Here is a 27,874-nt window from a genome sequence, read left to right on the forward strand (position 1 = left end):
ATGGCGACAGGATGGTGCGGAGTAAAGACTAACGTTCCTGCTGTGTTTCTGCTTCTGTGGAGCGGAGTGTGCGCTTACCGTGCTGACAGCGAGAGCCGCATTATCGGCATGCGCCTGCAGAACAGCGACAAGCCCGCCGCCACCACCGAGGACGGGCTGATCCAGGTGACGGAGGAGAGCAACATCCAGCTCAGGTTGTATGGCTGGAACATCAGCAATCACACCTGGACGCAGGTGAAGTTCGTGGAGCTTGGGGAGGGTGGTGAGGGAGGTGAGGGCGGTGAGGGGTTCAACAGGACTTGCTCTGATTTCACCAAAGATATCCTGATTAGGGCTGGCATGAAGGTCAGCCACCAGGGCACCTCAGGGGTGATGAGTGTTAAGATCAAGCTGCTTAGAAAGAGTGAAGCTCAGAGGGATTACAGCCTGTGCATCAGGAATGAGCAGGACGGTAAATGGTACGTTTTGGGTGAACAGGATGGCAGTATACGTGTGGTTGAAGAGAAGAAGTCCTTGCTTCCTCTGTGGATGCAGATCATCGTGATTGCCTGTCTCCTTGTCTTTTCTGGGATGTTCAGTGGCCTCAACCTTGGTCTCATGGCTTTGGATCCTATGGAGCTCCGGATCGTCCAGAGCTGTGGCACTGAAAAGGAGAAAAAGTACGCCAGGAAGATTGAACCTATTCGTAGGGAAGGCAACTACCTCTTATGCTCACTCCTTCTTGGAAACGTCCTTGTCAACACCACTCTCACAATCCTCCTGGACGATCTCATAGGTTCTGGTATCGGTGCTGTAGTTGCCTCTACCGTAGGCATTGTAATATTTGGTGAGATAGTTCCACAAGCCCTGTGTTCTCGCCATGGGCTGGCTGTTGGTGCCAACACAATCCTGCTAACCAAATTCTTCATGCTTGTGACCTTTCCACTCTCCTATCCTATCAGCAAGCTTTTAGACTGCATATTAGGTCAGGAAATAGGCACAGTCTACAACCGAGAGAAGCTGGTGGAGATGCTGAAGGTCACTGAGCCATATAACGACCTAGTAAAAGAGGAGCTGAACATGATCCAAGGAGCGCTAGAGCTCAGGACCAAAACAGTGGAGGATGTCATGACTCCACTCAGTAACTGTTTCATGATTCACAGCGATGCGGTGCTGGACTTCAACACCATGTCAGAGATCATGGAGAGTGGCTATACACGAATACCGGTCTACGAGGAGGAGCGCACCAATATAGTAGACGTCCTCTTTGTGAAAGACCTGGCCTTTGTGGATCCAGATGACTGCACGACCCTGAAAACCATCACCAAGTTCTACAACCACCCTGTCCACTTTGTTTTCCACGACACCAAGCTGGACTCCATGCTGGAGGAGTTTAAGAAAGGTTGGTTTGCTTGTTTGGGGTTTGGTTGGAGTACTTCTCCTTTATGTATACAGTAAAATATTTTATTAAAGTATGTGAAAATGAGTAACATTCAGAATTAATTTGGGAAAAAAAAGTCAGTGTTATGTGCAGGGGCAGTTTTAGGGGTTCCAAGTGGCAGCCACTGTCACTATGGTAACAACTTGTAAATGGAATTATAATTACAAATGTTGCTAAAATAGTACTTTTACTTAGATGATCAAAGGGCAATGAGTGCCGCTGTGACAATAATTTGGACTCCTGTTGGCCTCTTAAAATCTACATTTATATTTTCATATCAATTTCTTTGATTATTGATATACGTGTTACTGGAAATTTTACTTGATGGGGCGTTTTTGGCTGTCCAGTGGCCATCTAGTGCTGCTGTGTTAATAACCTTAAACTTCAGATTTTCCTCCTAAATATTAAATTATATTTCCTAATTAATTTCTGTGACTGGGAACATGATTAGTGTCACCAAGTGTTATTTAGATGGTTGGTTTTTGGGCGATTGGAGGGTTCCAAGTGTGACCAATGCCGTTTTGTCAGTAACACTGAACTTCTGATGCCACCCTCTATTATAAAAGTAGTATTTCTAAATACAGGTCAGCACATGGTGAAGATCTTAGGAGTGTGTGCAGCACAGCAACATGAATCCTGAAGACTGGGTTTAATCTTTGCATCTGGTCACTGTCTGTGGGAATTCTTGCTTGTTCTACTACTACTGCTACTCTGGTTTCCTCTCATCTCCCAAAAACATGCATAAGCTGGACTGTCAGAGTGCACATGCATGCATGTGTGAGTGAGTGTTGCAATACATCCCTGTCCTTGGTGTGTTCCTGCCAGACCCACAGTGACCCTGACTACAACACAGTAACTAGTAAAAATAAATGAATGAATGATTTCTTGATGAATGAAACAAATGGCATCATAACCAGTGACTAATTATTAATTCATATGCCGCTGAGGCTTTATTCTGGTCAGGTGGGTTCACAGTCTATCCATTTAAAGGTAGGTGGGAATACAGTATGATTATACTGCTGAGCATTAAAAACTGCTAAATGGCCAAAATTTGTGGACACCCTCTTTCAATTATAAGTCAGTGTGTTGTAGCCACACCCAATGCTCACAGGTGTATAAAATATATTCATTAAATGAATTATTATGCTTCCATCTTTGTGACAACTGGCTGGTGAAGGCATTTTCCTGTTTCAGTATGACTGTTTTTTAAAGCAAAGTTCATAGACATGTTTTTCACATTCAGTAAGGAGGAAGTCCTACCACAACCTGCACTGAACGCTAACCCAGCCCTGTTAATGAACTTTTAATTGAACAGGAATGGTAACCGTGAGCGGTGCCTTCTCGTTCATCATTTTTGCCTGTCTTTACAAATGCTATTTTGACTGACAAGTTACCACACACACACACACATTTTTTAAAAGCTTTTTTAGGAAAGTGGAGCCAGTATTCATGACATAGGCTGATCAGATATTGTGTCAACATTCAGTATTTTGCGAGTTAGTCCAGTAACAATTTAGAACCATTACACTGGTCAATGTAAAACCCAGTGTACCATTAATAATAAATCATGCGCCTCCTTTCTGGTTGTGGCAAAAAATGGTCTGCATTATGTTTAACAAGAAGGTTCGCCTTGCAGTCGATGTTGCAATTTATCCCAAAGGATATATAATGTGTTTGAGGTGGAAACTCTGTGCAGGCCACTGAGGTTTCTACACACAAATCTTTTAAAAACACACTTTGTGTGCATTCATGCTGGAACAGAAAAGGGGCCTTCCATAAACTGTTGTTGCAAAATTAAAAACATACAAAGTTGCCACTGTTGGGTCCCTGAGCAAGGCCCTTAACCCTCAATTGCTCATTGTGTAAGTCGCTTTGGATAAAAGCGTCTGCTAAATGCTGCAAATGTAAATGTAATATAATATAGTTTGTGTAGTTAATTTGTTCTTTTAGTAATAGGGTTGGCTAAAACTCCTGAACTCGATCATTTGTTCACATTTGTCTATATAGCGTTCACACTAATGTATTTGACACACTTTATCAAATGCATTAGTGGTCACACACACACACACACACACACACACACACACACACACACACACACACACACACACACACACACACACACTACCAGGGGTTAAAAAACACTGGTGTATGGCAACACTAGCACATGTTGCAAGGCAGCAATATATCCTGGGCGGGACAGCAATCCATAACAGGGTATCACACTTACCCATTTACCTACTTACCTCTAGGGGTCATTTAGAGCTCCCAGTCTTCTTACTGGCTTGTTTTTGGAAGGAAGGAGGAAACCAGAATATCAGAAGGTAGTCCATGCACACATGGGGAAGCATACAAAACTTCCTACACACAGTGACCAGAGGTGAAGATTGAACCCTGGGCCTCAATAGTTTATTTAGTCGATTTGTGGCATCAACTTTACCAGCAGCACCAAGCTTCAAGATATTAACATTTTAACATTGAACTGCATTTCTTTTTGTTATTTAATGTCCTTTCAGTGAGTATTTTACACACAGGTCTATATTAATAAGCATATTCAAATAAATCATAGCAAAAATGATAGAACTAGTTAAATGGTGTGTATTTATTGCTTGCAAATAAAAGTTCCAGTTATTGATGTTGCATGTAAAAAAGCCTAAACATCCACATGCGAATTTGCATTGCACATGGTTTTAGGTCGTTTCATGCCCGATATGGTTGTATGAGGAAATGTGCGTGACTAAGTGAGTTTTGTAATATCGCTCATCCTTTACGAAACAATAGTTGTGCAGCACTTGGAAAAGGATTGGATTCTGCCAAACATCGTAATTATCTTGGATGAATGTGTTATTAAATTGTGTCGTGAGATAAATATATTTAATTAACTAAATGTATTTACAGTTACAGTACATAATATGTGGTGTAACTCTTGACTTTTTCTAATGAAGTTGGCAGAATCACTCTCAGACTTTAGATCTTTAATCATATTCTGTAATACAGACAATAGAAAAGTGTTCAGGACAGTTTGGGCAGAAATGCTGCAGGATCTATGTGGGGGTTTGGGGAAGGGGGTTGTGCTGAAGGTTTTTGTTGTTGTGTACCTTGGCGACCATACACCTTACCCGTGTCATGTCCTTCTGTCTCTGGTTGAACAAGATCAATTGTTAACTGATGCGATTAGCATCTGATTATACCAGAACTTTGAACCATCAGTGTGCTCTAAACTCTCACATTAAACTGATGTGATGTTTAGATCTTAACGTTATAGTCATGATTATGTAGCACTATTAGGAACAAATTAGTATGATTTCATGTTAATATATGAAGTAGAGAGGTTAGATTTTTCTGCCTTTACTTGATTAAAATAATACTGAATCTTTTTAATGCAAAACAAAATTAAAGGATGCATGAATAGATGGATGAAATAAATAGACTGATTGAATTTTGGGTTAATAAATGGAATAATGGGTGATAGATGGTTGAATGGTTGGATAGCTAGATAATGGGTAAACTGATAGATGAACAATTTCCACATGTTACAATGATTTAAACCACTGGTGGTGGTTCTGTGGTAACATTCGCTGTGGATCATTGCTGAAAACAAAGAGTGCTTGTTAAAATCCTTAAATAATTTCAAGTTACTGCAATTTAATCAAATAGCTTACTAGCATATCATGTTGTATTGCAGCCCTAAACCCGTTAATAATAAAGCTGTTAGTGCAAATAAATAAATAAATTAAACAATTCCGTATGTAGGTTGCATGCTTGTTCATGTTCACATGGATAATCTGTGTCAGTTTAAAATATGACAAAATGTATTCTGATCAGCACACCAGAATAATGTGTTAGGGACGTTGTAGCCTAGTGGTTAAGGTACTGGACTAGTAATGAGAAGATTGCTGTTTCAAGCCCCATCACTTCCAGGTTGCTGCTGTTGGGCCCTTGAGCAAGGCCCTTAACCCTCAATTGCTTAGACTGTATACTGTCACAGTACTGTAAGTCACTTTGGATAAAGGCGTTTGCTAAATGCCGAAAATGTAAATGTAAATACCAGACCAGCATTTCAGTATTGATATAAACCCTAAAACAAACCATTTCGAGTACTGGATGTAACATGCCTGCTATGTAGTTAAAGTTGTAACCTTTCTGTTATGTCACAAGGTATTTAAGCACATTAACCGTGCTACACATTTGTTTTGTCTGCTTCGTTTGTAGGACAGTGTGTTCGTTTGTCTCAAATTGCTGCATTGACAGTTTTAAGCTCTCTCGCTCAGTGTCTCTTATGTAAGATCTCGCCTTTTCCTGCTTGGCCATTGGCCAAAAAATGTGCAGTGCCAAGCGAAATTCAAGTGTTTACAAGCATTCTGTTTCCAAACATTCATGGGAATAGACATGTGACGGTGTTAGCCTGGCCTAAAGGAGAACAGAAAGTCATACTGACCTACAAATAGACAAAAAGCCCTACTACCTCTGGTTTCACTTCTGACAGCAGAATTCCTAATCACCTTTACCAGGGATTGAGCTGGTCTCTCTCTGTAGGTCTTCATAAGGATGTGGCCTTCAACAATGAAACATTTAAAAACATCTTGGATCTGAAGTGGTGTTTTAATAAGGCTCTGATGTGTACGCAAAGAAATCTGATGCCACTGATGCAGTTCCTTCTCGATATACTTTTCATTTCTGATCTAAATACAACTCTATTGTCTGCTGTTTCCTTGCTTTGGTATTTTTTGAACTTTGTTCTTTCTTCCCCTCTTACCTGCCAATTTCTTGCCCACACCCAGGTTTGCTTTACTACTGCATGATAAAGGTTTAAAGAATTGTGGTGTTGTTTAATAAATTAATTATTTATTAATTTTTACTGTTACTTCAGAACAAAGTTGTTTTCATTATATAAAAATGTATGAAGCTTATATGCTTAGTTTATTTTTAAGTAGAAAAGCCTTTGATATTGAATTAATAAAGGCATATAAATGGAAAGACCGATCTAATGCACAAGTAAAAAACATGTATGTAATATAAAAACATTAGGTTTGGCCAAGCTGTTTAACAGTAATTATTATAATATTGTTTACTTAAAAAAAAAAAACACAAAACAGTAGAATAGCACAATTACTGCTGTTACTCTGTGTGTGTGTGTGTGTGTGTGTGTGTGTGTGTGTGTGTGTGTGTGTGTGTGTGTGTGTGTGTGTGCGCGCGTGAGTGAGAGAAAGTGTGTGTGTGTGTGTGTTCATTTGCATGTTGTGTCATTAAGTTGGACAAAAAAAATGTTTTAGTCAGTGTTTGCATAATCTGACTAATATTACACCGCATGTCCGAGTGTTGTTAGGCAGTTTTATAGTGATTTATTGACTTTTAAGCTGTTCTTTATGTGGTTTTATTTTTGTTTGTTGACATAATGGTGGTTCTCTGAGTTTTTCAGGGATATTCCTTTCACTATGTAAATCGGACTCACTGTAACCCTGAATAGAATATAATGATAGTAAAACACAAGTGATTGAATTCTTAATTCACCCTAAATTGGCTGAAAAATTGTGATCCAACAGACAGTCATTCATTTGATGTTACTAAGTGGACTTGTGTTGTCAGCTTCTCAGCGTAATAAGATGTGTGTGTGTGTGTGTGTGTGTGTGTGTGTGTGTTTTTAACAGCACTATTTTCCTAGCCTTACTCTTCCCTTTTGCCCTTTCCTGTGCTGACTGTGCAGACGAGTGGGGTTTGATCATTTGAGGCCGTTAAGCTGGTGTAATTCGATTTAAGTGTTTTAAAGCGGAGTGAAAAGATAGGCAGGTGTCTAACATGAGTGGACACAGATTTCGGACATGCCTACTGCCTGTACTGTCTTATCACCGATGTTGACGGATCGCAACATCACACAGACTCATTAAAATGCCGACAGCAGACACTCATGCTTTAATGCAGTAATCCATGCTCTAAAAAAAGAGTAATATCAGTGATATTAATATAATCAGTTGATTAGTTGTATTTTTGGCTTGCGGCCATTGTTTCTGGGCGGGTCAAGGTTTTCTTTGTACATGATTTTGGATCCGTAACACTCATAATTATACATTTAGCAGATGCTTTTATCCAAAGTGACTTTAATTGTGACTGAACACAACCCACGCAATTGAGTGTTCAGGGCCCTCTAAGGGCCCCTAGGCCCATGGTGCAGTGAAGCTTGCCTGACTGTGATCAGTTTGCAAATGTTTTAGCAGCTTCTATTTTTTGGCAAACCTGTTTCTTATTGTATCTGAATTTGTCTAACCGTACAGAAATTTCCTCTCAGCATGTGGTGAGTTTGGGTTTTCTTCCCAACCTTTGCAGGGAATCACTGTTTTATGTACTTTTTATTTGGTGCAGACAGTCATCAGAAACGAAGTGTTTGGAAACCATTCAACAAAGTTCAACAACAATTATAAACCTTTACACCAACAGATTATTGCACCAACATTTGTGACTCCTGTTTTGTTTCATTTTACATTTAGATAGTTGGGAGAAAAAAACATTCCTGAGCAGCAATAATAAGGAGTCTTGTTGTTGCTGTTTTCTTGGAATGTGTGCTCCCGTTCTTCTGCGAATTATAAGATCAGTGATCCACGGTAGCTATACTTTCCAAGAATATTATATTTTGGCTTGGTGAATTGTGTCCATATAATTGTTGTGAATTGTTCATAGTTTCTCCAGTTTTCTCATGGGGATCAGGTGAGCACATCATCTGTACAGTGTGTTTATTGTCATTTCTAGGAAATTTGCACATGTGAATCTGGACTATTTTAAATATCTTTTACATAGAGCACGCATTCCAAGAAAACAGCTACAACAAGATTATTGTTACTATTATTGCTGCTCAGGAATGTTTTTGTCTCCCAACTATCTACATGTGAGATGAAACAAAACCTCAGGAAGCTCAAATGTTAGAGCATCAGAGGGGTTAAAGTAGCTCTATATTAACCAGACAAAGCTCAAGAATGCTCAAAAATGTATATGTACACACATATATCAGAAGCTTATCAGAGGATAACTGAAAATCCACCAGGTCCAAAATATACATCACATGTCTGGCCATGGGTCGTTCTAACAGGGTCCTTCCTAATTTACAAAACTTCTTGCATGTCTTTAGCTTGTTTCTCTGGGTAAAGATCCAGCAATACCTTCGGTATGTAAGCCTTTGTTAGATGGAAATGTAGCCTACTGGGTCAATATTAAATTTTAATGTGACCTTTGAATAGAATGTCATTTGGCCATTTGAAGATGACTAGTAAATAGTTTCGAGTACGCTATATAACTTTAAAGCTCTCTACACCAAACTTATCAAACTGATTCATGGAGCTTTGTGCACAGGAGGATATTGCTAGAATATTGAAGGGCTTATTTATTTGACATAATGAATTAAATACATAAGCTTGGGAATAGCACTGTGAGCACACTGACACATTTTCATAACTTGGTGGTAACTTTTTGATTAAGAATTTTCCTAAATGTTTAAGGACTGTGCCTTTTAGAAATGGTTCCTTTTCTTAACCCTGAATGCAGTACTTTATTAAACTTCTACAGCAATCAGCTAAGTGAATCTGCAGGTTTAATAGTTTACCCTTTTACCTTCCTCTGGCGAGAGTGAGCAGACTCTTGCAAAACATGATCTGAACTGTTTATACTGCAGTTATGTCTTGCATATTTCATTTGTTTAGTTAATCTGCCTGAGTGAGATAACCCTACCAAATGGAATGGCTTTGTGTACGTGCCAAAGCGCTAAAGAGGATGTTGGAACGGTCTCTTGTCCTTCTAGGGGATGTGCTACCACATGGACAAAACGTCTTCTAAAATAGTTTGAATTTTGAATGACGTTATTTTTTGACTGTATATGTCTAGACAAGTAGATGCATTATAAAGGCCAAACTGCTGAAAGGGTGCAGGGGGGAGTGTGTATGCTCCAGTACAGGGCCAGCGTAACACCAAGGAGGGTTTGACTCCGCAGATTGTGGAATCACGTGAGCAAAGCCATGTCTTCACATCGGCTGCAATCATTTCACTCATCTAAATTAGAAAAAATGTGTGGGGTGTGTTTAGGTGAAGTCATGATTCTGGAATCAGACATACAGTAGCTGAATGTCTGAGCTCGCCAGCTATGTGCTCATGATGTTACCTCATTTCCTGTTTCCCAGCAGCTTCGGCACAGACAATGTCAACAAATCTACAAGATTAAAAAATAATTGAATGGGAAAGAAAATGTGGAGGATTGATAAAAATCTACAATTAAAAAAAGTAAAAAAAAAAATGTTCATCTAAAATCTTGAAAGTTTTGAAGAAATTTCGAATGTTTGCTAAATGTTTATTGAGGAAAGTGTTCAGTGCTTAAGATTTTTTTATTTCTGTTTTACATTTTAACGTTGAGAATTGACTTGAAGTTTGAAGAAATTTAAAATGCTGTCAAAATATCTATGTATATATATGTATGTGGGGTGAGCACATGTGTGTGTGCACGTGTGTGTGTGTGCACATGTGTGTGTGCACGTGTGTGTGTGCACGTGTGTGTGTGCACATGTGTGTGCACTCGTGTGTGCACATGCACAGACAGGCACAGCCGCACCTTTTGTACATCAATCTGCACATTTTCTAATATTTGTACTGTAGTTCACTAAAGCAATAAGCCACGAGAGGCCGTGCATTACTGTGATTTTAGCACGGGGATGACGTTTTTGGCACGACGCGAAGCGGAGTGCCTAAAACTTCTTTCCCCGTGCTAAAATCATAACAGTAATGCACGGTCTCGAGTGGCTTATTGCTTTTATAAAACGGCGGTCAACATAAAATATAATAAATACAACAATGTTTAATTCATAAATGTATTTATTGTGTATAAACTTACAATAAAGCATTCTTCCGCGACGCAAAATAGTTCGATTAACAGTGTTGCTAGGCAACATGAGGGCGAAAATAACATTAACTTTTGTATTCAGTGGCGTATTAATATGGAATGATGTGAGGTGGTCCTAGGTGTGCGTTTATCGGGGATTCGAACGCGGCTCAGCCAATCAGATTTTAGGACCAGAACTATCCGTTTTATAATTTATAATTTACTTTATAATGTATAATTTATATTTTACAGCTGTTACTTACAATCTATACCAGCCTTACGATGTAAACCGTAATAATCACCTCCATACGTACCCTCAGGTCCTGTTGTTGTAGTGTGTTGTCTGAGTATTGTTGTGATTATACAGATTCTATCTATCTATCTATCTATCTATCTATCTATCTATCTATCTATCTATCTATCTATCTATCTATCTATCTAATCTATCCATCTATCCATCTATCCATCTATCCATCTATCTATCTATCTAATATGAAGCTATAAAAGGCACTGAAGAAATCAACAAACCACCAGTTAGCCCCTAAACCTCTGTTGTTTATCATTAGAGAGATTAATATTTCGGGCACAATTTGAAATACAGCCTTTGTGTCTGCATTAAATGAGGCCTGATACAGCAAATTTTTTGCTTTTATCCCAAATATTTTCAAGTCAAGTCAACTTTATTTATATAGCGCTTTTTACAATAGACATTGTCTCAAAGCAACTTTACAAAATCCAGCACCAACAGATACAAAAACCCCTTTTATGTTGAATTATTGCATGCACCCTTTAAAGCAGTCCTCATTTTATAGACTGTTTGCTTAGCTTTACAGTCCAGCCATGATCATGTAATGTATTATCAAATCGTGTAGTGTATATTGTCTAATAATCCAAAAATGACATTTGATATTGACCGAGTCTTGTATTGTTCACTGGTTCATTTTTTAAAGTTTTTATAATCTTGTAAAATGCAGTTTTAAGGCAGACTCAAGGCAGCACCGCAGTCTCAAATCATAATGTCATTCACACCTTGTTTCAGAGTTAGAATGAGGTTTTGGTGTTTACCTGTGTAACTGTGTTTTCTAGGTAAGTCCCACCTGGCCATCGTGCAGAAGGTGAACAATGAAGGTGAAGGGGATCCGTTTTATGAGGTCCTGGGACTTGTGACTTTGGAGGATGTGATTGAGGAGATCATCAAGTCTGAAATTCTGGATGAATCTGACCTTTACAGTGAGTGCTTCCTCACAAAGAATACACACACACACACACACAAACACAAACAAACAAACCAACCTCATAGGCCTGCTTGTACTCTAATTCACAATACTGAGGGCTAGATGTACGATGGTGACCAGTTGCAATGCAAAAAAGCCACCACTATCTGTACTATATACTATATAAAGATACTAGTTCCAGTACCTAGTTCCAGTACCGTTTGCTGCGAAAAAATTTCTAACCTCACTTCTGGATACTAAGTATCTCAGTAGATCCAGAAGAAAAAAAGAGGAAAGTGCAACACGCCTACAGCTGGTTTACACCTGGTTTTAGGAGGCAGAAGAAAATAGGTGTAAAACTGGCCACCCATAATTGTCCAAATGAGTTAAAGAACGTGTTATGAGGCAAACTATAACAGGATCTCTAGCCTTTTTCATCGTATTTTTTACTGTTTGCAGATTGTCCCTCATTTGCAAATGCATGAGGGAGACGGGTGCAGTTCACATGTTGTTATGTACATAATGTGTAAACTGTGCCCTTTAAGCTAGCAGGGCAGTTTTATACACTGAATGCTGCTAAAGGTATTTAAAACTGATGGCAAAATGTTTAGTATACAGTGTATCACAAAAGTGAGTACACCCCTCACATTTCTGCAGATATTTAAGTATATCTTTTCATGGGACAACACTGACAAAATGACACTTTGACACAATGAAAAGTAGTCTGTGTGCAGCTTATATAACAGTGTAAATTTATTCTTCCCTCAAAATAACTCAATATACAGCCATTAATGTCTAAACCACCGGCAACAAAAGTGAGTACACCCCTAAGAGACTACACCCCTAAATGTCCAAATTGAGCACTGCTTGTCATTTTCCCTCCAAAATGTCATGTGATTTGTTAGTGTTACTAGGTCTCAGGTGTGCATAGGGAGCAGGTGTGTTCAATTTAGTAGTACAGCTCTCACACTCTCTCATACTGGTCACTGAAAGTTCCAACATGGCACCTCATGGCAAAGAACTCTCTGAGGATCTTAAAAGACGAATTGTTGCGCTACATGAAGATGGCCAAGGCTACAAGAAGATGGCCAACACCCTGAAACTGAGCTGCAGCACAGTGGCCAAGATCATCCAGCGTTTTAAAAGAGCAGGGTCCACTCAGAACAGACCTCGCGTTGGTCGTCCAAAGAAGCTGAGTGCACGTGCTCAGCGTCACATCCAACTGCTGTCTTTGAAAGATAGACGCAGGAGTGCTGTCAGCATTGCTGCAGAGATTGAAAAGGTGGGGGGTCAGCCTGTCAGTGCTCAGACCATACGCCGCACACTACATCAAATTGGTCTGCATGGCTGTCACCCCAGAAGGAAGCCTCTTCTGAAGTCTCTACACAAGAAAGCCCGCAAACAGTTTGCTGAAGACATGTCAACAAAGGACTTGGATTACTGGAACCATGTCCTATGGTCTGATGAGACCAAGATTAATTTGTTTGGTTCAGATGGTCTCAAGCATGTGTGGCGGCAATCAGGTGAGGAGTACAAAGATAAGTGTGTCATGCCTACAGTCAAGCATGGTGGTGGGAATGCCATGGTCTGGGGCTGCATGAGTGCAGCAGGTGTTGGGGAGTTACATTTCATTGAGGGACACATGAACTCCAATATGTACTGTGAAATACTGAAGCAGAGCATGATCCCCTCCCTCCGGAAACTGGGTCGCAGGGCAGTGTTCCAGCATGATAATGACCCCAAACACACCTCTAAGACGACCACTGCTTTATTGAAGAGGCTGAGGGTAAAGGTGATGGACTGGCCAAGCATGTCTCCAGACCTAAACCCAATAGAACATCTTTGGGGCATCCTCAAGCGGAAGGTGGAGGAGCGCAAAGTCTCGAATATCCGCCAGCTCCGTGATGTCGTCATGGAGGAGTGGAAAAGCATTCCAGTGGCAACCTGTGAAGCTCTGGTAAACTCCATGCCCAGGAGAGTTAAGGCAGTTCTGGGAAATAATGGTGGCCACACAAAATATTGACACTTCAGGAACTTTCACTAAGGGGTGTACTCACTTTTGTTGCCAGTGGTTTAGACATTAATGGCTGTATATTGAGTTATTTTGAGGGAAGAATAAATTTACACTGTTATATAAGCTGCACACAGACTACTTTTCATTGTGTCAAAGTGTCATTTTGTCAGTGTTGTCCCATGAAAAGATATACTTAAATATCTGCAGAAATGTGAGGGGTGTACTCACTTTTGTGATACACTGTATCTATCCCAGAGTGTCACACATCTGTATTTGCTTCTTTATGATAATGTTTATCATTGAATGAATGAAAATTTTTGACACTAGTCTCTCTGTATGTCATTGTAGTTGACAATCGTACTAGAAAGAAGGTCGCTCCTAACAAGAACAAGCGGGACTTTTCCGCCTTCAAGCATGAGAGTGAATCAAAGGTCAAGATCTCGCCACAGCTGCTACTGGCCGCCCATCGTTTCCTAGCCACAGGTAACCAATTACATCAGTCTTCTTGTTTAGATGCTGGGGTCAGAACGCAGGGTCAGCCATTGTACGGCACCCCTAGAGCCTAGAGGTTTAAGGGCCTTGCTCAAGGGCCAAACAGTGGCTGTATGGTACAGCTGAGATTGAATCCCAATAAACTCCGATTGATAGCCCAAAGCTCTACCCACAAGACTTTCACTGTCCCAATTAAGACGATATGTGGGGCATTTTTCTGAGATTGTGATGCACAAATTTTAAATGGTTACTTTTTATTTCAGTATATGCAGCATTTAGTTTAATGTGTTTGTAGTGATTAGTTTTAGGTACCACCACTTTACTGTTTTTTCTAAATTCTAGATCTCATCCCATGTAAATAAACAACTAGTTTGGGCACCTGTACTCATCATAGCATACAAACCAGTATAGGTTTATACATGACCTTGCTCCTCATTTCGGTTGTGAAGACTCTGAAAATAGTTCCTAGGAGGTGTTTGAAGTCAACAGTACTGTGGTATTTGTGGTCATTACTGATGAGATCCTTCATAGCAGTGGTATCCCGCTGAGGTTTGGATGGTTAGTGGGTTGCTGGTAGTAACAAGGCCCCTATTAGATGGAGTCATAGTGCTGAGAAAAGGGGACCAGTGCGGGCGTGTGAGAGGCAGCGTGGTTAAAAAAATCGTCTTTTGTCTGAAGGGGTGAGAGGAGGGTGAGCTCAACTTCCAGATTTAGTAAGGAATGCAAAGATCCATTACATAGCTCAAGAATGTATGAAGCATAATGGCTTGACTTTACATAAGAGTGTGTCACTGGGAAGAGGTTTTCATTGGCTGTGCTGGTAAACAAGATTGTGAGTACAAAGCCAGTGCTAATGAATCACTGTTGGTCTCCTAAACAATATCAGATTACCACAAGTTTCCTCTTACCCCAAGTGTATCATATCAGCATGTAGGCTTTTGGGTTTTTACCAGTGTATGTACACTATATGGCCAAAAATATGCAAACACCCATGTTAATTATTCAGCCACACTAATTGCTATCAGGTGTTTAACATCAAGAATATTAAGTACATTATTAGCTTTTAACTTGTGAGTGTGGCAACAGAAAGGTCAATTTTTTTGCAGCATGACTGTGCACACAGAGTTTGGTGTTGAGAAAATTGAGGGACCTGCACAGGCCCTGACCTTAACCTAACTTTTTGAATGTCAATTGCAAACCATTTTTTTCTTCAGTACACTCTAAAAAGTCATGTGATTTAAACACAGTAAATGTGTCATCCTGTTTTTGCACACCCACCTTGTTAGGATACTTAACACACACAATGTGTTGTTCTCACACAATGTGTGTTGATTATGTGTAATCAAGAAAATGGGTCAAATAAAGACGAATACACATGTAGCCATTTTATTTTACTGTATAATATTACAAATGTTTAAATAACATTCTTTTTTGTGACAATACATTAAAACCAGATTACAAACAGTTTAACAGTAAATGTACAAAATATATCTTCCTTGAACTTTCTTTTCCATTCTTAAAGATGGTTGCAAAAACTCGTAAAACGACTGCTCCTCTGTCCTAAAAGAAAGACAAAAAATATCATTACAAGGTACTGTGTAATCACAATACAAAATATTAACTGAGACATTTACAATATTTTGAATAACATTCTGATTAGTCAACCAACCAAATGAGTAATCAGCTAACAACTAATATTCCTCCAAATTTGTCATCAGATGTCTAATTATTCGCATCGGCTGTTTAACAAATTATTAAACAAGTCACCTGAAAGCTACAGTTACAGCATACAAGCTAAAATGTTTCCTTTACCAGAATAAAGTAAATCGGATGATGAATATTGGAAGGGTTGTGCTTTACCCTAAATATATCCACCACTACTACTTTAATGCTAATAACAATAAGCAATGTTGCTAACGATTCGATTTAAAGAACCGATTCTTCCGAACCGATTCTGCACTTCCGAACCAACTGCATTAGGACCACTAATGAATCAATCGATTCAGTTTTTCGATTCGTTTAAACAGATGATTTAAAAGAACCGATTCAGTAAAACGAACTGAGCTAAACTAAGCTAAAACAAATGTTAAAATGATTAAAATTCGCTTCTCATAATGAGATTTAACTGAAATAATGTTACTCAATCGCTGTAATCACATAGTCAGTTAAGTAAATTACCTTGAGAAAACGAAAAACAGAGGGTTGCTGACGTAATTGTATCCAGTCAGTCTGTTTTGGTGCCATTTTGAGCAAACTAAAAGTCCAATTAACGGTTAGCCAGTTGGCTAACGATAAATAATACCAATGAAAAGAAAGACTAGTCAGGTTTAACAGAACATTCATTGCTCAATAGGAACAGAAAAGCAAACTTAGGTTTATATTAATGTAATTCAGTGCCTCCTTTTTTACTTAACTAAGTCGATTGTCAATTAAAGTCGATTGTTAAAACAGGTCACAGGGTTAAAACCTACGTTTTATAGCTTTGCTTGACTTCATAAAACACACAAAACACTGATAAACATGATCTACATAAACATTAATAAAACAAAGTCAATACTAGTTCCTTTCGCAACTTACCAATAAGGGTATAAGGACGGATCCTGCTGCCTTTCATTTACATTTACATTTTCAGCATTTAGCAGACGCTTTTATCCAAAGCGACTTACACAATGAGCTGAACACAATGAGCAATTGAGGGTTAAGGGCCTTGCTCAGGGACCCAACAGTGGTGGCGGGGCTTGAACCGGCAACCTTCTGTTTACTAGTCCAGTACCTTAACCACTGAGCTATCACTGGCCCTTTCCTTGCATGGTCCAGAAAGAGGGAATCAACCATGAAACACTGAGATATACTTGATAGGAGAAATGTGATTGGTTAACGCATATTTTTATTTATTAATTTATTTTAAATCTTACATGTGAAATAATCTATGTTTTTAGTCATAAATGCCATTATTTTATCCCAACAAATTTAAGTAAAATTGAATAAATATATATTTTTAAACAATGTATTTTCTCACAGTTCTACACATAAATGTGTAGACTAACTATTGGAGTTACTTTACACGTGTCTGTGTAAAAAGGGGCCAGAAAGGACACAAAACATGTTACAGACTGCAGGACACAGTAGCTGTGTAGAAAAAATGACACATTACTTCTTAGAGTGTATTACATTGCCTGACCTATGGGGATTTCACTTTTTACTGAGAAATCCTCCTAGTTTATGCTGGCAAATGTATGGTTGGTAAAGTTTTCTTTTCTTTTTCCACTTGTTGGAGCCAACATTTTTCAGAATTTTGCCAAACTTCTCTTTTAACTGTCATATCCAGTTGTAAAACATCTATATGAAAGCATTAACCAGTGTCCTAGAGGGTGTCTGTTTTAATTTACACTCTTTTTCTCATCTTACTTTTTCAGAAGTAATTCTTTTTAGCCAGTCGCAGATCTCGGAGAAGATCCTGTTGAGGATTCTGAAGCACCCCGACGTGATCCAGGAAATCAAATTCAATGAGAATGACAAGCGATCACTTCAGCACTACATCTACCAACGTGGCAAAGCTGTCGACTACTTTGTCCTCATACTGCAGGTACCCAGTCTCTTACCTATTAATTACCTAATGCTTAGATACTCGCTAAATCTCTGTCAACAGGTCTGGGTGTCTGGTCTGGCAGGTACCGTTATCTGTTCTGGACACCTGGTATTGATGTGGCACGTGTTTTAGAGTTAGAGTGCATCAACCTGCTAATATAAAGGTACAAGCTAATCCTTATCAGCCGTGTCACAGCAAGATACCAATTTTATTGGGTGGGGTCAGAACATACAGTGAGCCTAAATGTGTAAGTTGCATTCATGTAGAAAAAACATTTACAATTTGATTGAATTCTTTGTTGAAATTGTTTAAAAGAAATGTTGGTCAGAGCTGATATTTATAAACCATCAGTAGTGTACAACTACACACCCCATTTTCATAAAAGTTGGTTTGGTTTTCTTTCTATTATGAATGATAAATTAATCTGCCTATTACGATCAGCCATAACAGTAGGTAAAAGCTGTTGATTGTAGGACTTAAGGAGCTTGTATAGCCAGTAAGACACTCACACAGGTCTCTCTAAAAAGATAAGATTAGAAAGCAGATAGATGAGTTATGCTTGTTACAGTTTGGCTTAGCAGTCTAAAGGAAGCACACTGAGCCCCTAATCAACCGATGGAAGTAACAGATGGTTCTCTAAAGCTTTAGTTTCAGTTCTACCATCCTACTGTTCTAATGTTTTGCTAATTTCCATAGTTTAGAACATGTCTTGTCATGACTTAACAACATCTGATTCCGAATTTTCGGCACTTTGTCAGTTAGCCACTTCAAAGTCAAGCCCCTTTTTAGTGCCATTCCTTTAATTTTGTCCACCTCTTAGCTCTGGTTTTCATCTATCTTCCATAGATGAGGGCTGAAGTACAGTTTTGATATTTTTATCTAATACACCTGATTACATAGCTGGATTTAGTATCTGTGCTAACCTTTTGCTGGCCTTTTGACTCTATACGTAATTCAGGTTCATGTAAACATTTTTGACTGCACTGCAGGTAAAATGATTAATATGCATGTTAAATGCTGCAGACATCAAGAGTCTGACTGAGCTGCAGGGAGTGTTTGCCCTCTCGTATTAAATCTCAGCATGCATGGGTAAAGGACAGATGGGCATTTGCTCTATTCAGTGTACCCCTGTAGGCACAGAACAGTTGTGGTGTAGCTGGGTTCTCTGTTGAGTCGTGCTGAGATTGCCTATAGGCACAGTTTGTGTGTAATTGATCTGTGTTATACAATCACTGATTGAGTAGCTGTTAAGGTCAACAATCAGCAATGCATCTGTGCCTTGATTTAACTAATTGATGAAATAAGGGACATTTTGTTCTTGCTTTTTCTTACAAAACTAGCTTATTCACCTCATACACACCATGACTGTATAAAATTGTACTCATAATGAGGCTTATTTATATTTAAATGCATTCCCTAAAAAATGCATCAGTCACAGACACTGTGCCATACATTAGCATCTCATAAATCACACAAGGTAAAAAAGAGATCATTATTATTATTTTTATTTTTTCAAACATAATGTTCGTTTACTGTTACCATTTGATATTAATACCAGTCAATATGTAGATTAACAATGCATTAAACTTGTGCCACATCTTTATCCCTGTTGCATTAAAAAACAGAATCTATGAATATAAGGGTTAAAAAAAAAAAAAACATGTTTATACTATAGTAGTGATTAGGTTAATGGACTAGTAATCAGAAGGTTGCTTGTTTAAGCCCCACCATCACCACGATGCCACTGTTTGTAACAGATAGGTAACATGAAAATTAATTGTCTTGATTTGCATTAATATATTCTCACTGATTTATTTATTAATAGCAAATCCAGAAGTCTAAGTATAAACCAGAATTTCCAATGAATAGGTTGTAAAATTATTACACTACCAATTTTACTAACTTTTACTGTTTTAACACTCTCTGGTTGGTGGAGAAACTGAAGTCAGATTGCTTTTCATGTTCTGTTTCAGCTAAGTTTTATTAACCATGCCAGGTAACAGCATTTATCAGCTACAAAAACACGCTTAATAATGGGTACCCGAAAAGTCATGGCAATATTTTTCATACATGGACATACAACATCAGCGAAAAGAAACAGTGGCTGCTCACTTTAGGGATAGATACCACTTTAATAAGTTGCTAAATGCTCCAAAATGACAGCCACTGAAATTATTAGCTTTATGACCCTTTATGGCCTTGTTGAGTTATGTCTTAACGCTGGACGTCATGGCAGGAATGCCATTCAGAAAAATCTTGAAAGACCCAGTTATGGCATGATTGCTTAAGAGCAACAAATATAAGTTTTACAGGAACAGGCGCACCCTATGGTGCAAACACTCTTCCCTGATGATGTTTCTATATTTCATGATGGGAATGCTTTTATATGTACTGGTAAAATGATCTGGGATTGGTTTGATTGCCATCCCAATCACCAGATTTAAACAAACTGCAGGTGCAGGTTTTAACAAGATTACTTTTAAATCTTTTAGATTTTCCACCACAAACTGTTCCAGACTTTTATGATCACGCTCCAAGAAAGATTAAAGCTGCTCTAAAAACAAAAGTTGACCCTACTTGGATCTTTTACTTACTTGCCATTTATTAAACATGCAATAAGGTTATCAGGGTAAAAGTAACATGGTATTCTGAACCCATACACACAGCTTTTTGCTTGTGTGTTTTTTTTGTTAGTGTGTACTGGTGCAAATATAAGCTTTAACATAGACCCCCCCTCCCCCCCACATCTTTGTTATGTCAATAACTTATCTATAAATACTCATTAGTTTCAAACCTCATCCTTCCCCCGAACTGGTCTCGGTGGTCCGCCCTTGGTGGAAAATTATAGGATTCACAGATGGAGCATTCCATTTCAACTCTTGCTTGGGGGGAGTGGGTTGTTTACATGTAAACATTTAAACCCAAGGCAGTCCACAACAGTAAAGTGCTTGCAAAGCATTCAAATCCCACCACCACAGAGTTACTTAAAGTCTAAACTGTTCCGACCTGAGAAAACAAGAAAAATTCCCAAGAGTACGTGAGATACATGACTGTCCTCTTGTAACTAACTGAACCAACTGGCCTTTGAACTACAAGTGACAGATTTACTGTGTAAAGTTCACCAAATGTATAAACGGCTGTCTTAATCCTGTTGATAATTTTCTTCTGCAAACCAGTGTGTGTTATAATAAACTGTATTAACAGAGTTGGGTGATGCACATGATGATTGAGAGCTCAAGGGCTTATTTGAGTAATTACTTGAATGTCGTAATGTATAATTTTATGGCTTTGAATGATTTTTTTTTCCTGTTTAGCTGTTTCTGTATGTAGGGGAAACTTTGCCTCACATCACAGTGGGTGTGTTTACAAGCAGCCTAATTATCCTGTCATATACAGATTTCTGCAGTATGGTTGTGATAACTTAAATTGCAGAATGACGACTCACTGATTATATTAAAATGTAAATAACTGTCTGATCGGGTGGCTCAGTGGGCCAATGCTGGCACGTCTCTGCACACAAGTCTCTGACTCTCACTCACAGGTTTGAATCTCAGTAGAGCTACCCACCTGGCCGGGTGTCCACAAACATGAGGTTTTATTCATCACTTAAACAATTTCTGATGAGTTCTCTCCAATTTATCATTCAATCTATTGGTATTTTCAGGTTTACAAGACCACTTATACATAGTATGTTACTTTGTTGGCTTTTTGAGTTGGAGTATTTCCGGTTTGTTTGAGCACTTAGTATGAATATGGCCATAGTATGAATGAACTTTGCAGAAACCAAGGTTTCTATTCTTTCCTCAGTTCCTAAAACACGTCAAAAGTCTTGTGCATGGTGCTGGCACATTCACTACTGCTGTGGTGGCTAGAGATCAGGCTGAGAAGCTTGAGTATTTTAAAGCACAATTAGTCTTCTCTCTTGCTGTTTTCTCACTGAGAGCACTGTAAGAGATTGACCTTTATTAAAGATTGATGCTTTTGTTTGGGAGGTGTGTGGAGACACTACACCAGTTTCTCTTTATAGCTCGTATCCAGAAAAAGCTTGTGAGAAAGAACCTTAGGAGCCATTTTTGCCATTGTCGCATTTCTTTCAATATTCTGACAAAGTGCATCAGGCTGTGTGCCTATAAATACCATTATTAAAATCAGAAATGAACTTTGCAGCAGCAGGAGAAAATTGATACAAGCGGCATCTATTTTTGGTCCTGCTGATTTTAATGCTTCCATCGAACCGCTTCCCAACAGTAAGAGAGCGGGGAAGGAATAAAGCACAGTAATGGACAGCACTGTAATTACCTGTTCAGAAATACTTCTGTGGATAATTATGTTTCTTGTCATTATCAAAGGTGTATTTATGCATGAGTAGAGAAGAAGAATTTGCAGGGTGGGTAGTAGCACGGGTACAGAAACATGCTGGAGAAAATGAAAAAAGGCTAAATAACCAGTGGTGTGTTGTAAGAATGACCTCATAAATGATTACATGAACAGTAGGAAGAAATAGTGATGTGAAGATGAAAGAACAGAGTCATTTAGAGGAGTCAGAAGGAAGATGAGTGGAGGCTGAGGAGCCTGGCAGCAACAGTTCACAGCGGTGCTTCTCAGGAGATTTAATAAGCTGCTGCACTGACCTTTACTGGCGTTTGAAGAGATTGAGAGACTCTAACTGACACTTTGTATTTTGATTTAATGGGATATTTGGAAAGTGAATAATTTTATAACAGTAATAACATAAATATGACACCCGGGTAAAAGTCCTGTACATCACTGTGGAGGAATGTAGCCCACTCTTCTTTGCAGAATTGTTTTATTTGGCTACATTGAACTGCCGGTTTAAGGTCTTGCTAGAGCATCTCAATGGGATTCAAATCAGGACAGTTGTCATCACTAACCCCAGTGTAATATACTTTTATATAAAATGTGTATGTTTTAAATAAGCTGTTTGGATTTTTCTTTTTATTTCTCCACATGTAGCATAAACATTTTTTTTGATTGGTTGGTTGGTTGGTTGGTTTGCGATTTAAATTGTTCTAAAGTGTGTTTGTGTATGTGTGTAAATTTTGTCTGCAGGGTCGTGTGGAGGTGGAAGCAGGTAATGAGAATATGAAGTTTGAGACAGGACCCTTTTCTTACTATGGTGTCATGGCACTAACTGCGCCCACACTAGGTGAGTCTGACCAGACACGTACACCAGCACACACAGTCACGTGTCAGTGAGGTCATATGCGTAAATGGTCACATCTTTAATAATTATGATGAACAAATTATCCTGACAGTAAAATGCCAGAGAAGAAATTGCATTTATTTTAGTTTAGCAAATCAGCTGACAGTCTAATTTGCAGCTTAACTAAAGACTACAAGTTACCTAGCTGGGATGAGGTAGAAAATTAGACTGTTGCACTAGGTAGGGTAAATTATGAAAGAAATAATTACAATCATTATCATAACCGTGTTAATGTCCATCCACACACGTAAACAGTAAGGGCAGGGGTATACATCACTATCTCAAATCACCAAAATTCACTATAAATTATTACCAAAGATATTGTTTATTAAATTATTACGAAATTTCACAAAACTTTTACTTACTTTGCGTCCTTTAGTCAGAGCTTATGCAAATTTGCAGGAAAGTTCCTAATTAATAAAGCTATCTCTATATTCTTGCATACAATATATATAATATATATTGTGGTATTTCTACATAAAGTAGGATTATAATAATAATCAGAGTAAAACAAGCATTTTACTTTGAGTAATGAACACTGAGCACTTTATTAGGTACATCCATCTGATATGTACATCCATTGGTTATTTTTCAAACTACACCTATCATACTACTGAACATTGTTGTATACAGTTACTGGCTGTAGCACTCACTATATCTGTTGCTCTGTATCCTTTGTCGCGCCCTGTCTCACTTACAGTCAACAGGGACCCTGATAGGATCCCCACTAACCAAATGTTATTTGGGTAATTAACCGTTATCTGCACTGCAATGACACTAAGTTAGTAATGGCATGAAAGTGTGTTGTACTATTATGAGTGTATCTGGTACAGCAGTGTTGTTGGGATTTGTAAATATCTCATTGTCAATACTGGGAGAAGAATAGCGCACCAGTAAAAAATATAAGGCTAGAAGAAGACTGACACACATTGTGCATGAAAAAAGAACATTTAGGAGTAGAGCTAGCTTAGTGTTTGTGACCCTTTGCCTAATCTAATTTGGCCCACAGTCTAATGAAAAGTAGCCCTGCTGTAGGTGGTCTTCAACAGAGTCTGAAAGATGGGCTAGTCCTGTCTGACTCAGAAAATGCTTTCTGTATTCTGTAAGTTCACTTCAGTGATTCCCACTCAGTGGTTAATTAGCTAAAAGAACAACATTAGGAGATTTACATGAAGGCGCATGACGGTATTGCTAAAAACTAGCGAAAACAATCATTTTCTCTTACAATCCATGTGTAATCCGTTTTAAGGGCCACCCATCGTCTAAGCATGGGAAAAACACTGCACTGGAAATAAGTATACACTGAAGCCAAAACATTAGGACCACAAGCCTAATGTGCTGTCAGAACAGTTCTGACCCGCTGAGACATAGACTCCACAAGCCATTAGAAGGCATCCTGGGAAGGTGGCTCGTCCTACACACCTACCCAGCCATCCACATGATGTTGGAGAAAACAGTAATCATCAGATCAGCCAACCTTCTCCCATTGCTTTGATGTCCCATTCTGATGCCTGCCTGGCCATTGTAGGTGCTTTTGAAGATGGACAGGGGGTTAGCAGGGGTGCTTTGACTGGCATGTGAGCCATACACAGAAGGGTTTAATGTCCTGTGTGTTGTGACATACTTACATCATCATCAGTACAGTATTATCTGCCACAGTAGCCTGTTGGTCTGTACCAGTGCTAAAAAATTATAAATGTAAATTTAAAACAAATGAAATGGTTGAGAAGCATCTCATGCACATAACATATCAGCATTTTGTGTTCCAAATACCATCCTATATTCTGCACATTGTGCTGAATTTAATTTTGACCCATTGCGAGGCTACTATATCGAGCAAACTGTATTCAGACACGGCCCTCCAAATCTTTTTTGTTGACATTTTGTTTACTCTGACCTGAACAGTGCAGCCCAAATGCCTGGATATTCTTATCTTAAACATCTCTTATTTATTTAATTTGAAATACTGCTATAATTTTTTCACTTATTAATCATTTGCAAGCAACTCTCTTGTGTATTGATTCTGATGACGTGTATTGGTTGAACAGTAAATTGGCCAGTTATTGGGCTGGTTTCGGCCCAGTAAAGTTAAAACAGTACTTATCAATATTAAAAAATGTTTTTTTATGTATTTTATATACCTGTTGCTGACCCATTGCTAGCATACATTGCTAACGCGATTGCACGCACAGTGTATCTCAGGCTGATGTTGCGTGAGTGCCACCTAGTGGTTCTAATCAGCATTAGCAATCAAATACGATCTCTATGATGCCAAGTGGTTTGTAGTGCCACTAGTAGTATGTTTTAATTTGTTTACAAGGTATATTCATATTCATGGTCAGTTTTTCATCTTTCCATCCTTTCATCTTTGTTCTATTCTCTCTGTTTTTAAACCACTCTCTTATTTTACGGCTCATCTTTTCCTTCGCTCCCCCAGGAAAAGTTTCTCTTCCTCATCACCACTATAATGAGGTATAATTCAGTCCTCATTTTCCAGGTAACCGCTAGCATACTGGTTACTTTAACCACACTGGGATTATTAACACCAGCACTAACAGCGATGGCTCTGGCATTTCTGTGTCCTGCTAATAATTCACTCCTGCTAATACCTCATTATAAACAAGACTCATTATAAACATGTATAATAATCATTCTAGGTCTGTGTGAATAATGTTAGAACATGAACTAACAGTAAATAAATAAAATAAAGTAAATAAAGTCTTGTTACTCAAAGATTCAGATCTTTATATATTTTATTTATTACTATCATAAGCATTTTATAAGTTGGTTCATCTAATGTAAAGATCTACAATCCGTTTGTTCTGTCTCTGTCACAGAGTTACTGAAGCAAATCATTGCACATTAGTATTTACTTCAAAAAATGTAAAGAGATTACTTATTACTTGTTGTATATTTTTATTCAGTTGTATGCACATAAAACCCTTCAAGACGACAGAGTTAAATATTTCAGATTGCAACTGTGTGTGTGTGTGTTTTTGTGCATGTGTGTGTATAATCCTTTTTATTAGCTTTTTTGGTTTTTATTAGATTTTTTATTAATGAAAGTTGTTAGTTTTTGTTTTTTGATTTTTTTTGTTGACAGAGCAACAGATAGGCTACAGTCAGTATTTGTGTACCCACAAACAGCATCTTTGTTAGTTGTAGCTAAATGTATGTACATGGAAGGTGAAGCTTGAACATATATAATTCATGATAAAATGGTTGGTGAATACTTAACTATTCAACAGGATGGAATATAGATCACAATGTAACCATGTTCAAACACACAGGTTATTCACACCATATCAAATAAAATAAATGCAGTCTACAGCTGAGTTTGGATGTGCTAACACAAGCATTTTTTGCTAAGTAAGACTATGTATTGGACTTTAAGGTCTTTATATTTTCCATGTGTATGCAGAAACTGAAATGAAACCTCATAATGCAAGACGTTTACTTGCTATGTTATTATAATCATATTTGTATTAAAATATTCTTTTATTTTCCTCATTTATGATTTTGTTTGCTGTATAGTTGGTGATACATATTCATATCTGTTGTTAAACTCTTACAGTCCTCGTTGTGTGTTTAAACAAGAATCGCATTTTCCACATTCATTTGTTCCTGGACTTCTGCTCTCTGTGAATAAATATTAATATGGGCCAGTATAGGTATGAATTGTTTAACAATTATCCTGTGTGTGTTTTAGAGTTCCGGTCACCATCTCACATAAGTGGGCTGAACCGTTCAGCCTCTCTGAACTACACAGATCGTTCTGAGTCTCAGTCGATCAGTGGCAGCACCAGTCAGCTGAACAATGCCCCATCTACACAGTACGTTCCTGACTTCAACGTCCGAGCACTTACAGACCTGCAGATCGTCAAGGTAGGTATAAACATAAATGGACACTTGAAAATATAGCAGCAAAACAAGTTGGGGGAGATAACATGGTTTTTATAACATTTGTGAAGGGACATCCTAATGGATAAAATATTGGAAACCCATAGCAATGTACACAAGAGTTCTCTGAATGCTGTCACGTTGGTCCTAAATGGTTTGTGCTGCAATGCAAAGAAAAAAATCTTTCTCAAAACCTTTTTGAAAGACGAAGGAAATCGACCTCACAGTCTGCATTCACCCAGAACTTCCCATATGTCATTATGTTTTAATGATGATCCAGTCTGCTAAAACGAGACTATAAAAGGGCTTCATTTAATCCAGAGGGTTGCAGCTGAGTCTTTAAATTGGTCTCATATGTGCTGGCTGCTCATTTGACTTGCTGCCTTGACCTTACATCCTTATAGAACTTACCTGTCTCTTGGGGCTTGTTAATGTGATTTTATTTAATTGTCACTTGTTTGGGGTGTTTGTTTGAAATGAAATTGTTTATAATTCAGGTGTTTTGTGCTTATATTTTAGTGCTGCTTACGGTAGCACAGTATTAAAAAGCAATGTTTCTGTCTTTCACTCTCTCTTAGATCACTCGAGCACAGTATCAGAACGGTCTGATGGCGTCTCACTTAGACAGTTCTCCACAGTCACCGGACAGCGGGACCTTGCGTATGGAGAACAGCACCACGGCGGTGTCTCAGTCTCCATCAGACAACACGATCACACTCCCCCTGACAGACACTCCTCCTGATGAACACACGTCACTCCTTAATGAGCAGAACTGCCTTCCTGCACGCCAGTCCAGTCTTAACACACACAAAGAGATCTAACGCACAAGGTTCAACAGAGTTACAAACACATCCAGAAAAACTATCATTAAACCCACTACTCAATAAATGGAAACTAACATCTATGTAAGAAATAAGGTTTGAATGAGTAACACAGAAATACATAAACGGAACATTATTCAGTCATACAAGCTTGACCTGATATGTGTTTGTGAGTGAGTGTGAGAGAAAAATTGCAATAAGGTTTTGCACCGAGACCAGTCGGCCCGAGAATTGTTTGGACGGATGTTCTGATTTTGCTGAGTGACATTGTCCCTAGTTCAAAATTATATTTAATCAAACTGACTATAAACACTGCCACTAGCTTCTCTTCATTTCTGATACTGTGTAG

General features: G+C 38.4%; 1 protein-coding gene across 1 annotated transcript; it reads left to right on the forward strand.

The window, feature by feature from the left end:
* Positions 1–27,870, forward strand: LOC134335153 (metal transporter CNNM4). The gene is made up of 7 exons (XM_063017612.1): positions 1–1,381; positions 11,358–11,501; positions 13,848–13,982; positions 17,408–17,577; positions 22,651–22,747; positions 26,514–26,689; positions 27,283–27,870. The coding sequence occupies exons 1-7, from the start codon at positions 1–3 to the stop codon at positions 27,523–27,525; spliced, it is 2,346 nt and encodes a 781-aa protein (XP_062873682.1). The 3' UTR covers positions 27,526–27,870.
* The last annotated feature ends 4 nt before the right edge of the window (positions 27,871–27,874 follow it).

This window comes from Trichomycterus rosablanca, chromosome 21 (genome assembly GCF_030014385.1).
Source record: "Trichomycterus rosablanca isolate fTriRos1 chromosome 21, fTriRos1.hap1, whole genome shotgun sequence".
In the NCBI taxonomy this organism is placed as follows: domain Eukaryota; kingdom Metazoa; phylum Chordata; class Actinopteri; order Siluriformes; family Trichomycteridae; genus Trichomycterus; species Trichomycterus rosablanca.

Bases quoted from the DNA above. Each gene is read 5' to 3' on its own strand.
- LOC134335153 (XM_063017612.1), top strand. From the start codon at position 1: ATGGCGACAGGATGGTGCGGAGTAAAGACTAACGTTCCTGCTGTGTTT. The intron at 1,382-11,357 runs GTTGGTTTGCTT...TGTGTTTTCTAG, and splicing joins GCTGGAGGAGTTTAAGAAAG to GTAAGTCCCACCTGGCCATC. The intron at 13,983-17,407 runs GTAACCAATTAC...TTACTTTTTCAG, and splicing joins CCATCGTTTCCTAGCCACAG to AAGTAATTCTTTTTAGCCAG.